This window comes from Narcine bancroftii, chromosome 1 (genome assembly GCF_036971445.1).
Source record: "Narcine bancroftii isolate sNarBan1 chromosome 1, sNarBan1.hap1, whole genome shotgun sequence".
NCBI classification, from domain to species: domain Eukaryota; kingdom Metazoa; phylum Chordata; class Chondrichthyes; order Torpediniformes; family Narcinidae; genus Narcine; species Narcine bancroftii.
The window spans coordinates 103,340,817-103,355,295 of record NC_091469.1 but is presented as its reverse complement, the minus strand read 5'-3'; the positions used below and the strand labels follow the sequence as shown (position 1 = coordinate 103,355,295).

The 14,479-nt window shown below is 42.0% G+C and overlaps 1 protein-coding gene across 4 annotated transcripts in view; it reads left to right on the top strand.

Moving 5' to 3' along the window:
• Nucleotides 1–455: 455 nt before the first annotated feature.
• Nucleotides 456–14,479, top strand: part of LOC138761972 (rab-like protein 6) — a 155,632-nt gene continuing 141,608 nt past the window's right edge. For 2 of the 4 annotated variants that reach the window (XM_069935040.1, XM_069935030.1), the window contains exons 1-3: nucleotides 456–741; nucleotides 5,094–5,228; nucleotides 8,498–8,545. In XM_069935040.1, coding sequence (XP_069791141.1) covers nucleotides 612–741; nucleotides 5,094–5,228; nucleotides 8,498–8,545 — 313 coding nt within the window. In that variant the 5' untranslated portion in view covers nucleotides 456–611. The remainder of the gene's footprint in view (nucleotides 742–5,093; nucleotides 5,229–8,497; nucleotides 8,546–14,479) is intronic. The other 2 variants (XM_069935024.1, XM_069935014.1) reach the window with 1 other exon arrangement.

The window sequence follows — 14,479 nt, the reverse complement described above, 5'->3', positions numbered from 1 at the left end:
TGCAAAGACTGCCTCTGGTCCACGCTCCTTTCCCGTGCACCAGCATAACTAAACCAGCCACAGTAACGGAGGCTTCGGCATTACCTCGCAATCCCACGCCAGAATCGGCGGTGCGCAGGCGTGGTGTCGGGTTGGGCAGAGTACGCCGGCGCAGTGTGTGAGATCTGAGTGTCTCCAGTATTTTCACTTCAACCACGGTGACTGCAGGGTTTTGTGATTGATCTGTGAGACCGATTTGCTCTGAGTGCGCAGGCGCGGAGTGTGGACTTGGCGTTGTGTTGAGTGCGCAGGCGCAGAGTGTGGGCTCGGCGTTGTGCTGAGTGCGCAGGCGCGGAATGTGGGCTTTTTGCCGGGTAGTGCTGAATACGCAGGCGCAGTGTGAACCTGGATGCACGCAGTGCAGCAAGTTGCCGGGTCGTGCTGAGGACGCAGGCGTACAGTATGAAGCGGGTTGCACGCAGTGCGCAGGCGCGTTCAGTTTCCCCGCCTCCTGACCCGGAGCCACGACGCCGGGCCTGCCGTGTTGATGTGCCGCTGTTGGAGTGGAAGCTTTGGTCGCTCCTCCTCGGGTTGGGTCCCGGCCGCTGAGTCGAGGCTGCCTCCCTGGAAAGATGTTTTCAGCTCTGAAAAAGCTGGTGGGCACGGAGCAGGCACCCGGCAAGGACCGGATTATCCCAGCTGGGCTCCAGAGCATGAACCAGAGCCTGCAGCGGAGATTCGCCAAAGGAGTGCAGTACAACAGTAAGCGGGGCTAGACCCGGGGGTGCAGAGTAACGGAGTGCGGGGCTGGGATCACGAGGATGCAGCGCAACAGTGAGCGGGGCCGGGGTCACGGAAGTGGAGCGCAGCAGGGGGCGGGGCCAGGGGGGTGGAGCGCAGCAGGGGGCGGGGCCCGGGGGTGGAGCGCAGCAGGGGGCGGGGCCCGGGGGTGGAGCGCAGCAGGGAGCGGGGCCCGGGGGTGGAGCGCAGCAGGGGGCGGGGCCCGGGGGTGGAGCGCAGCAGGGGGCGGGGCCCGGGGGTGGAGCGCAGCAGGGGGCGGGGCCCGGGGGTGGAGCGCAGCAGGGGGCGGGGCCCGGGGGTGGACCGCAGCAGGGGGCGGGGCCCGGGGGTGGACCGCAGCAGGGGGCGGGGCCCGGGGGTGGAGCGCAGCAGGGGGCGGGGCCCGGGGGTGGAGCGCAGCAGGGGGCGGGGCCCGGGGTGGACCGCAGCAGGGGTCCGGGACTGCAGTATAACTGAGCAGGACTGAGTTCCATTTTGGTTGGTGTGACTGGTCGAAGATAATTGGGGCTTTAGACTTTTGGAGCCAACTTCATTGGTTAAGGAGATTAGGGGTTGGAGGCAGTTGACAAGGTTGGTTAGGTGGAGGGAATCATTGGTATTTGGGTCATTGGTTTAGTGAACAAAAACACTTTAGTACATGATTGATGTGTGGTGGAATAAAAAAGGAAATGTAACAACAGTTGAGACAGTAGCAAGGAGTTTTTGGAGGAGATTACCCGGCCTTTGACAAGGTTCTACATGGGACGTTGGTTGAGAAGTTTCAATTGCTTGGAGTTTGTGGTGAACTGTATTAGGCATTGGCTTTGAGAGAAACCAGATAGTGGTAGTGGATGATCAACTCTGTGACCGAAGGCCTCTGACTTGTGTGCCTCAAGGGATAGTGCTGGTTCTATTGTTATTTGTCATTAATATCAATGATCTGGGTGATGATGTGGTAAATTGGATCTGCAAGTCTGCAGATGACACAAAGATTGGATTTGTAGTGGGCAGCAAGGATAGCTTCCAAAGTTTGCAGAGGGATCTGGATCAGATGGGATGTAAAATGGCAGGTGGAATTTAATGCAGACATATGTGAGGTGTTGCACTTTGAAAGGACAAACCAAGGTAGGACATGTATGGTTAAAAAAAAAAATACAGAAGTGCAGGTCTTGCAGCATCCATCAGAGATAGAGATTTATGTTATTTCTGACGATTCAGTCCAGGACGTGCATGACGAGCCCTGGGGCATTGAGCAGTATGATGGAACAGAGGGATCTGGGAATACAGATACGTAATTCTTCAAAATGATGTCACAGGTAGATAGGGTTGTAAAGAGAGCTTTTGGCATATTGGCCTTGATAAATCAAAAATATTGAGTATAGCTGTTGGAATGTTATGGTAAAGTTGTACAATACATTGGTGAAGCCAAATTTGGAGTATTGTGTGAAGGTTTGGTCACCCAACTACAGAAGGGCTTAACAGGGAAAAGTTGGACAGGTTTGGACTTTATTCATTAGAGCGTAGAAGAATGAGGGGAGATTTGATAGAAGTATTTAAAATTATGATGGGTGTAGATAGAGTAAATGAAAGCAACCTTTTTCCCATTGAGGATAGGTGAGATTAAAAACCAAAGGATGCAGGATAAGGGGAAAAGTTTAAAGGAACATTAGGAAGAACTTCTTCACACAGAGTGGTGGGAATGTGGAATAAGTTGCCAGCTGAAGTGAATGAAGGTGCAATTTTTTTTATTAAAAAATTTTTGGACAGGTACATAGATGGGAGAGGTATGGAGGAATATGAACGAGGTGCAGGCAGTGGGACCAGGCAGAGTAATAGTTTGGCACAGACTAAAAGGGCCAAAGGGCTTGTTTCTGCTGTATTTATTTGTCAAAAAATACCTAGTTCAGTGAGAAGAGCTCTTCTGTAAACAGAGCAACAGGCTATCTCTAGCATCACATTTGGCTGTCTTTTGTGTACATGTTACAGGGTTACAGTGAAAAGGAAGATTAATTGGCACCAAGCAAGGGCTTGTGGGTTCATTCAGATGCCTTAAGCATGATTCTTGATTGAAGGAAGGAAAAGAGTGCGTGTCCATTGGCAGGATGGGTCCTTTCAGTGTTGAATGCCTTTCCTAGGCCGAAGGAGAAGTAGATGGCATCCATGGAGGAGAGAATTTTTTTTGTTTTGAGCTCTGTTCATCACCTGTAGTTTCAATTGATCTTGAGCTGGGCAGCTCCCATACCATGCTGTAATGTATCTAGTAAATATACTTTGAATGGTGCACCTGTAGAAGTTGAGGGACTGAGGGCATGCCTTACCTCCATGGTCTTCCAAGGAAATAGAGGCATTGTGTGCTTTTTTTGATCGTTGCTTCAATGTGCTTGCCCCAGGCCAGATCAAAGGAGATATTTATTCTGAAGGACTTGAAGCTATCTACTCTTGTTACATCAGTGGATGGGAAATCAATGATCATCTCCTTTGTCTCATTAATATTGAGAGAAAGGCTGTTATGTCACTGGACTTTTAGTCTGTTTCCTGTATCCCAATATTGTTATTTGATACCTGGTCCCCTATTGAGGTTTCAATTTGAAGATGGTATTTGAATGATTTTTAGTTGTACCATCATTGGTGTAGTGGGAGTATAGCAGTGGACTCGATACACATCCTGAGTGTTGAGTGCTTACGGAGATGTTGTTTCCCATCTTAACATTGCATTCAGTTTGACAAGAAGTCAAGGATCCAGTTGCAGAGGGGAATACTGAGGCTTCGATTCTGAAGTTTGAGAATGAGTTTGCTCGGGGCTATGGTATTGAGGGCTGAGCTGTAGTTTTTGATCAATAGTCTAATCTACAAGAGGACAGCCAGATACCATCACTCAGCTTTCCACCTTTAATTTCTTCTTCATGCTACTGCTAATAAACATAATTACCAAATGTTAGTTGCCTCCTCTTGAGACTCAAATTTTCCCACATGCTTATAATATTTTCCTTCATTATTTTTTCCAAACTTTCTTGCGCAGTTAAACTGGCTGGCCTGATAGTTGCTGGCCATCTTTTATGCCTTTTTTAGATTTGCAATTTTCCACTCCTTTGGTGTGATCCCTGTATCCAGGGAGGATTGAAAGATTCTGTCCAGCCTTTTTGTAGTCTACATCACCATCACCCTCTTTAAATGAGCTGGAGACTCGTTTAGTTGAAGCATTTTTCATGTTACTGCTGCGATTTGGCAACATCCTCTTAATTAAAAAAAATTCAATACTCTTCAGTGCTCCTGCTCTAACTGCAAATTCATACATCCAGTGAATCCTTTTGGATTCCCCGTTTCTTTAACTGCCATTTCCTCCTCATACTGTCATGTTTTCCTTTTCACCCCCTCTGAGAAAATTCTGCCTGGTTCTCACTGCAAACACTCAATTGTCCTGCATTATGTAATTTCTTTTCCTACCATCCAGGGTATTCTTGGTTTGATTCTCTTTTCTGTTCGCTTTGTGAAAACCTACCTTGCCTGAAACCTGAGGGTCTCCCAGTCACAGTTTTACCAAGCAATATTTGATTCCACTTTGTCTTGCCCAGTTGCCCATATGTCTCACTGAAGTTAGCCATACACCAATTGAGTTCTGATTTGGATGTACCCCGTTGTTGTCAATTTAATCATTATGGCCTAATGCTCATTACTCCTCATGTTCTCCCACTTTTCACATTCAGAATTTCCCAGCACCATCTCCAGAAATTCCTGTTTCATTGTTGGAAAAAGAGTCCTCTGCTTCTTTGCAATTGACCCCAATTTTATTCCAATAATTTTGACGTAATTTAAACTCTAATATCAGTCTCCAACAATTTTTGCATATTTTTTATTCCTACATTTCTCTTTTACTATTTGGTGCTCTGTAGATCTCCACTATACCCCTGTATTTTTCAGTGGTGCAGGTCTATACCTTCCAGTGCTATACTGCTGTGTGATTCAGGGTGAATACACCACTATTTTACCCCAGTGTTGTTGAACAAGGAAACATAGGTGCGTAATTACATAGTTCCTTGAACATGGCAACACCAATAGACAGTGGTGAAGAAAGCAGATGTCACCCTTGCCTTTGTTAGGGCATTGAGAGGAAGTGGTAGAGACAGGCAAAATGACAGTGTTTCAGACATTTGTACAGATATATGGATAGGAGAGGTTCAGATGCTTATGGGTCAAATACAGGAATATAGGATGATCTCAAGTTGGCAGTTTGGTCGCCATGGCGGTTTGGGACATTGGGCCTGTTTCTGTGCTGTCGTGCAACTGGGGAATTACAATTGCATCAAAAAGCTTGTTAATGTTTCTGCCTTTTCTAGTGAAAATATTGATTCGAGGTGATAGAAATACAGGAAAGACTACATTATGGCACAGACTGCAAGGCAAGAAATTTGTGGAACAATATATCCCAACTCAGGAGATACAAGTCACCAGCATTCATTGGAGCTACAAAAGTAAGTTTGGACGAGAGAAGCTTTTAGAAAATGCAAAATTAGTTCAGTTATTATCTGTTCAAAGTGAATGACAAATGATTCGGGTGCAAATCTTCATCAGAAACTTTTGTTTTTAAATATTCCAATGTTTTAAGGATGAGTTAAGTTGGAATTGGGAAAGCTGAGAATCTTTATCCAGTGACTGCATTGCCTTCTCAATTGCAATTTGAGATCACAACAGTATCAGGGGATCAGTAACTTAATTGTAATGTGCAGGAGAATCCTTTCTCCACCATATCTGTATCAAATATTGCTGATGTCTATCAGCGAGCCACTTTGAAGATGCAAGGTAAAACTTTCACCTCACCACAGCAAATGTGGTCAGGACTGTGTAGATTAAAACTCCTTTACCTTGTTCTGTCAAATATTCCCAGACTGATCAAAACCGAGGTTAGGTGGAAAGTAAACTTGGGTTTCCATTGTCCCACCAAATATTCCCAGCTCAGTTCAAAGTCAACTTAAACTGAGGCTGCAAACAATTTCATCGACATTCTCAGCTCTGGTACTGCATGAATTAGATGCACAGTAATTTTTTTCCTGTAATGCTCAGTCTGTGCTCCCAGAGCAGATGTGGCATATGGATTATTTTCTGAATAAAGCTTTCAATAATTGTTTATCAGAGTGCAATGGCTATGTGTACTACCTGCCAGACATTTTAAAAGTGTTTTAAATATCTCCCTAATGCGCAACTTTTGTTGTGAAGCATGTTATTACAAGAAATGATTAGTCCTGAAGAATAATTTAATGCCTGAACTTTGCATCTGTCATTGCATTTTAATTTTTGTAATGCTAGCAGTTAATTTCCATCAATGTGCTTGCTGAGAGGGGTAATCCTGGTGAAATGTTAATCTTTTGTTCATTGATGCTTTTGCAGCCATTTTTGGACACAATAATTTGAGAGAGTGGACTTGAGAGTCAGGTATCATTGCTGAATTGATGGCTCAGCATTCTGATTTGTAATGGAAATTAATGCAAAGAATTTTATCCTATTGCTTCTAGCTGGGCACCTGTGCCAGTAATCCTGTGGTAACTGATGTGTTGGTCAATTCTGCTCAGCTTTCAAGATCAATGCAATCTATTTTGAATTTTCAAGTATTTTTCATCCTTTCACCTTTGAATCTCTGGAATAGTTTGATTGCATAGGTGGTTGAAATTGCTTATGGGTTGTTTGTTAGGTTACTCGGTTACAAGCCCCGCAAATTAAACTCTGCATTACAGAATCTGGACTTCTCAAACTCACAATTTAAAAAAAATTTAGCAGGATTTTGCGTGCGTGTGTAGGTGCCACAGAAGTTGCAGAAATGAATGAATAAATATTTTTGTTTTTTGTGTACTTTGTATTTTTCATCAAAAAAATTTAGTTAATAAACTATCAAAATTTACCCGTTCATCTCTTTATTCTCCTTAAATTTGAATTTTAAAAGTACTGCCTGAAAATCTGGACCGACCCAATCCCCGAGCAGTCCAGATTTTAGGACTTTTGCTGTATCATGGGTTAGGCTGAACAGGATGAGATGCCTTTGATATTGTTTGGCTGAGCTTGGTTATCCTGTCAAGTTATTGTCCATCAATTGGAGTTCATTGTTCTTCATCATAACTGCTTGTGTCTGAGGCTTGGTTAGCTTGCTCTATTGCTGTCTGATCTTAGTTTGGCTGCTTAGTATCCATTGCCCAGGATTGGATCAACTGTTAGATTATTGTCTCAAATCAATTACAGTATTTTGTTCTGTGATTGTGTAGTGCCATGGGCTCAGTTAGTCATTCTCATTATTGCCTGGTTAATCTGGTGGTGACTTTGTTTGTCTTACTTAGCTTGTCCCTTTATTCTCCAATGACACAAGAGACTGCAGATGCTGGAAACTAGCAAAGACATTTTGCTGGAGGAACTCAGCAGGTTGAGCAGCATCAGTTGGAGGAAAAAGTGGTCAACATTTCAGATCGAGTCCTTCAAGACTGAGCAAGATCCTTCAAACTTGGCTAAGGGTTCCAGCCTGAAATGCTAAGTTTTATTTTAATCCCTCTGATGTTGCTTAACCTGCTTGTATACCATCAGTAGAATGTTGTTTGCCTCTTTTATTGTCTGGTGACTGTAGATCTTTGTCTGTCCTGTGTTGCTCATTGTCTTTGCATTCATTTATTAGGCTCCATAATTCTGTGCAGTCATTTTGTGCATCCTGTTCCATTACAGGATGCCCAAGGCTGCTTTATCCTGCCCACCATTTTCAGGTGGCCCAGGAATTAATAGCCTGTCCTATTAGCCTCTTGGAGTAACTGATGTGCCATGGGCTTATTTTGGTTTTCCATTTATTACATGATGCTTCCATTTATTGCCTGATATTTGGTCACCCAGTCCTGTTTTTAAAGTACAACAAAAAGTTCTTGAGAAATTCAGCAGGTCAGGAAGCGTCTGTGGAGAGTAACAGGTAGTCGACATTTTGGGCCAGAAATCCTTCACCAGGATGGGTTCCCCCTATGAAAGGTTTTCACCCAACAATGTTGACAACCTGTTGCTTTCCTTGGATGCTGCCTGGCCCACTGAGTTCCTCCAGCATTTGGTCTGTTGTTCCAGTTACCTAGCACCTGCAGACTTGTTTACCTGTCCTGTTTTTAATCTGGTGTCTTGGTCTCACTCAGTTTGTCAGTTAATGATGAGAAATTATACAATTATGGACTTTCCAGCAAGTTGTGGAGCATCTTTGGTGAGATGCATATCTGGAATCTTTGATGAAACAATTCTAACTTGAACTGTTGGCAATTCTTCCTTTTCTACAGATGCTGCCTTACCTGCTGAATGTGTTCTGCATTGCCTGTCTTTAATTCTGATTTCCAGCATTTGCAGTTCATTCTTTGATTCATTCAGGGTCAGGGTCCTGGGATGGGTTGCCTGTCCTTCATTGATGGTGGTCATGGTGTTGGTTTCTGGTTCTGTTAGGTGGTATTGGGCTTCATGTTCCCTCTTGTCAGAATTCCTGAGGTACATTTAGTTAATTCCATTATTTTCTGCTGCCTTGCAGTCCTGTTCAGCTGTCTTGCTATTCTCTGGTACTTTTTGTTGATAATTTTATCCGGTAATTCTTTTGTGCATGATGTTGTGTTCTAATGGTAAGTGGTGTAGTTGTGGCCCTTCCTGCCGGATTTAATCAACTTTATTATCTTTAACAGGGCTGTTAATTTATTGAATTTTTTGTGTTTACATTCAAGTGCAAAAAATGCATCTTGTATTATTTCAGCAACTGATGACATTGTGAAGGTGGAAGTTTGGGACATTGTGGATAAAGGTCAGTGCTCCCTTTAATATCTCTGATTTGATAAATATTTTTTTTCTTGCATATCTTCTGCATCACTGAATGTAAATGTCTCCATGTTGGTGAAAAGAGCAGGATATCACACTGCAGCTCTCCAAATTTTCTTTTACCTTTTCTGTTTAGTTGCCCTCGATCCATCTGTATTTACTCCATCTTGGAGTCTGACTTTGAGGATACAAATACTGAGACTTTTGTTTTGCCCATACTTTATATGAGAGTTGTTGGTCTTGCCTAAAATGAATCTTGGAAACTTGCAGCATTGTGTACCCTTCACACTGCCAACCCTCCGAGGAAGTGGGAAAACTTACTGGGCCTTCTGTACTCTGGAGCCTTTCTCACAGCACCATGATTTACCTGGTTAATTGGCAACCTAGCATTTTAATGGGGGGAAGGGGGGGGTCCCCACCTCCACCGGTAACAATGTGAGGGCAGGTTGTGCTTTCATACTGCCAGAAGGTGATTAGTGGTCTACTTGGCTGTACTCTGTCACTTGCCCCCACTAAATGTCAGAGCCGGTTGAATTTAACTCGCCCTGCCAGGTTGGGATGTTACAAGACATGGTAAATTATCTGGTTCAACCCACATATTTGCAGTGTGAAAGGGAAAGATCTTTCAAAAGTTGTCATTTAGTCCTGTTACCCATAGTTGTACAAACTGTTTATCAAACTTCCTTTTGTGTTACCCTTGACTCTGCCTTCTCTATGCCTTCTTGACTGTGAAATGTAAATAACTTTTTAATAAAAAGATACATTCTAATCTTCCCTCTGATTCTTTTGTTGATTTATCTGAAGTCTTTGATCTTGATGTTTAGGCTCTTGTCAGTGGAATCAGTTTCTCTGTAGTTTATCAAACCTAATGACTTTTTAAATTACTTCACCTGTGTCGAAGGAGAACATTTCATTGTTAACACTTCCACAGAATTGGTTCCTATTTTCCTATGTTGCTCTTGTAAATGAGAATCTTTCTTATTTCATTAAATTCTCAGGAGTGCAGGCCCAACAAGCTTCATATCTCTTCATGGGATAAGCTTCCAAGAATCAATCTGGTGAACTTTAATCCTGCCCCCTCTACCATGAGTATTTCTTGTGGCAAGAAATTGGACCTGTACGTCATTCAAGATGTTTCTCACCTTTATTCAATTTTCTTGCAATTTAAGACTGATTTGCTGACTGTTCCTGCACAAAAACCTTCAGAGGTTTGTGTACAAGACCCTCAGATCCTTGAACAATAATCTTTCAATCTGTCACCAATTAAAAAATATATTTTCCCCAGATTTCTACATTATATTGTCTAATTAATCATTCTTTTTTATCCTGAAGTCTTTCCTTCCACCTGAGTGACACCATCACCCATCTTACCAGCATCAGTAAACTTGGATCTTGTTGCCCTTTATCTCCTCGTTTCAGTCATTAATATGGATTGTGAGCAGCTGGGCCACAATACCACACCCTGCAGCACCCCATTCGTCACAGCCCCGCAACACAAAAATGAACTTGCATTGTTTTCTTAATCCATTCAGCATGTCATTTACTTCAACCTAGAGCATGGTATCAGGCCCATGAGCCCAATTACACCCAAATGCCCTCCAACCTGCATATGTTTTGAATGGTGGGAGGAAATTGGAGCACCTGGAGGAAACCCACACAGATACTGGGAGAACGTATAAACTCTTTACAGACAGCATTGGTTTTGAAACCTGGATCGCTGCGTTGCGCTAACTGCCGCCCACTATCCACTATCACTTCCTTAGATTTTCTTCAGTGACTTCATCCTGCCTGATAGGAACTTTAAATAAAGAAGACATTTGTAAAATCATTCCATGGCTCCAGCTCTCGCCGCAGTTCGGAAGAACACTGACTTTTGCCTGTCCATATTAACTTTATGTCAAATTTAATGGATTGCCCATGCCACTGATGAGTGAAATGGCTCTTCATTGTTTGGGCATTTAGTTTATTCACTGTTCACATCTCAGTCTTGTCATGAAGCATTAGATGATGTGGTGCAGAAAAAACTGCTTTAATCAGCTGTTTTGTGGCAAAGTGACTACATTAGTAATGATTTTTAAAATTTTTTGTATTTACAACACAGTAGTGGCCATTGAGACTCATGCTGCCCAGTTAACCTACAACCCATATATTTTTTAGAATGCAGGAATAAGCCAGAACATCTGGAGGCAACCCACACAGGTTACGAGGTTTCATTCAGTCAGTGCCAGATTTGAACCTGGGTCACTGGAGCTGTAAAAGCATTGCGCTAACCGCTACTCTAACTGTGCCACCTTTCTCTAGATTGATACATTTAGCACTTTAGAGTCCACTAAACAGTCCTTTGATATATAAAAACTTTATCATCAGCCATGCTTATAAAGTTGTCATTGGCACATTTCTTGAACATAGCCCATACATTTAGTCATTTATCAAATGTTCCCTTCAGAATCTTGTACTCACAAATCATTGAAATTTTGAATCCAACGCCTTTTAACCTGCTTTCCTGATCAATGTGCCATGCAGAACTTGCAAATTATAATGTGGGTGGGGGTTGTGCTATATCCCAAAGAATCAAATTGTTCAGATGCAACTCTCCTTGGCATATTCGCACCAGCTCTCTCAGATCAACCCAACCCATGCTTCTAAATGTGGTTTCATGATGTCCCTGGAATTCTTTTTTCATCCGATAGAGATTGATATGATCTCTCTCCTCTCAAATAAGGATCCTTTTATTTACAGATTCACCACTGGTGTGTTTTTTTTTAACTTTAACTCAATTGTGCCCATGAATCAATGTGTTCTTGATTTGCAAAACTTTACATTAGGGGATAAAGATTATTTCAGCATTAGCAGGTGGTTGCAATTAAACTCTCAGGCCTAGCTGCACCAGTAAAGACGCCTGATCATTTTGCTCACGGCTAATTTCTATGGGTTACTGATGTGGCTAGCTATTTAAAACAAAGGCATGCATTAGAAAATCAGAATCAATGGTTTATGCCCCTATTTGATTATCCAGGAAAATAAGATAATGTCAAGAGTTCCACAAACAGGAGGTGCAGAAGCTGATTTGTTCAAGGACGGCTGGTTTAACTGTTTCGAGAAACTTGCAGGATGCACAGTGTTCATTTTTTCAGGGAGGCAGTAAGTGCAAATATTGTGGTAGCAGAACATTTTCCAGAGGAGCTGAAACCATTCTCAGTGGAAAGTAGTTTTTCTCCTAAACACTTGTTTAAAAGTTGGTGAGACAGGGCTCTTTTGGAAGAGGTCTTCCTTACACTTGTTGGTCTCAGGGGGAGAGCTATCTGCTCCAGGCTTCGAGGCCAAAGATGATCTTGCACCTAAGTGGCAATGCCATGGATGACAGTAAACGTAATTCTCTTAATCTACAGAATCCAAGGTTTCTTGAGTATTCAGAGGATGATCTTCCTGTTGTTTGACAATGTACTAAGAAAACCTGGATGATGAGATGATGAGTGCTCTTCTAAGATTGTATGTGTTTCTCTCCCACATCAATGAATGATACAATGCTGAATTATAGAAAACAGAACCTTGCTCATCATGAATAGTCCCTAGATGTTTGGTTAATATTGGGAATGTGCATGACAACATTTCTGAGTTTGGTGTCAGTCAAGCCAACATCCAGGACCATTGGAAGAGATCATTCGCCTCATGCAGCAATGAGTGGCATGGATTGTCCAGTTGGTGAATGACGCTGGTGTTGAAGAAGGAAGCCAGGTAAATGTCAAAGGGTTATTGGAATTGCCTGAAGAGCTTACAAATAAAGATCTTTCAGAGTTTGAGAATCATGGGAGGAGAAGAAACCACTAATATAGTGTCATGACCACCAATTCATCATGAGAAAGCTTTTGGAGGTGTCATACAGAGAAGATGATGATACTAACATGGAACATTGTCTCAAATGTGGTAGAAAGTGAAGTTCTTTGCTGAAACAAGATTTATCAGGTGAAGTAGAAAAGCTGTTCAAATCTGTCCATTACCATCTCTATTAATAACTATGATAAGGTTTAATGTTCATTAACCACCTCAGAACAATCACAGAAAGTAGCATCTGCATGCCAGTGACAATCTACATGCATTGATTGATTGGCCATTTATTCCACCCAGTCTGTGTTACCATTCAGAGTAAATCCATTCAACAGTTACAGTAAAACCCTTGGTATCCAGCACCAATGGGGATTGGTAGATGACAGATAAGTGAATTTTCAGATTGCTTGAGATTGTGTTGCATGATTGATGAACTAATGATGAGGTGCGCCAATTTTAAACCTGTATTTTTTACCTATTTATTTCTGCATTTTTTTTTTGCTGGTTGCTTGAATTCTGGTTAATGGGTTATTTTCATACCCATTCCCATTAATACTTCACCTTCCTACCACCCTGAATTTTCCTGCCGCCCACCAACTTTCAGGGCAATTCATAGTAGCCAGTTAATATACCATAGTATGTACACCTTTGGGGTGTGGAAACAGTCAGAGGAAATTTTTGCAGCTACAGGGATAATATGCAAACTCTGCATGGAACTAGTTAGGATTGAAACTAGGTCATTGGAGCTTTGAGCCCTCTCCATGTCCACCCTATTGGGACCACTCAATACATTGTTAATAGAATTAGGGCAATTTGGCATTGACACCTCCAACCCATCAAGTCTGTGCTGACCCTATATACCCACTTTAATCTTTTATCCATTTTATTTTCCTTTAACTTGCTGAATATCCCAAAAGGATACCTTGTGCATTATTTTATTATCTTAAGGTTTGATTGTAAATGGACATTATGTATTTCAGATATTTGTGTCAGTATTTTAAGTTTGACTTTTTGAGCTTGGAATCAGATGCAAATAATTTACATTGAAATTATAGGGAATTCCTTTTTAATCTTTTGAATTTTTGTTTAAATGTTTTCTGGTGGTGTAACTTACCCAATCTTTCTATTGGTTGAGAAATGTCTACAGTAAAATCCTTGGTATCCGGCAGCTATGGGGATTGGTGAAATTTCCAGTTACTTGAGATTGCTTGTTGCATGATTGATGAACTAATGGCAAGGTGCGCCAATTTTAAGCTTCCACATTTCTTTCCGGTTGCTTGAATTCCAGACAATGGGTTTTGCTGTATTACAGCGGCACGCATTCCTCCAGTTCATGATTGCAGCTAAAAACTAATGAAAACCATCAAAATTTGTGTTTTCTCTCTTGCTTAAGATATTTTGCCACCATAAATACACTTTCAAAGTTGTTCAACTTTACCATTTACTCTGCCATCCTTCTGGGAGGATCTAGGGGACATTCTGAAAAAAATTACAAAGGTGGATTTTCCACAGAATCGGAATTGTGCCTTTTGGGGAACATTATGGATATGAGTTTTAAACTAAGTACCAAATTCAGTTTGTGAAGGTCGCCTTGGCGGTAGCCAGGAAATGTATAGTGGTCATGTGGAAGTCTGACTCCCAACTAGATATTACATGATGGAATATGGAAATGTAGAGTTATTTTCCCCTGGAGAAAATAGTGTATAATTTAAGGAGGAAATATGACACATTTGTTGGACTTTGGCAGCCTTATCTGCAGCACATAGATATGCAGATTACATGCCTTCTAAATAGAAGAAAAGTAAAAATCCATACTAATAGTGTGTCTTCTGCCTCCAAAATTCATATTTATTGTCAGAGTACATACATGACATACAACCCTGAGATACTTTTTCCTGCAGGCCAGTACTCAAGAAAAAGATACATATTCATGAGAGAAATGTAAACAAACTGTACACTACAGAAAAAAATTTCTGTAATAAATAATGTGCAAAGCAAGAGTCTTCAAATGAGTCTCTGAGCTGTTGTTTAGGAGTCTGATGGTGGAGGGATAGCGGCTGTTTCTAAACTCGGTGGAACATGTCTTGTGGCTCCT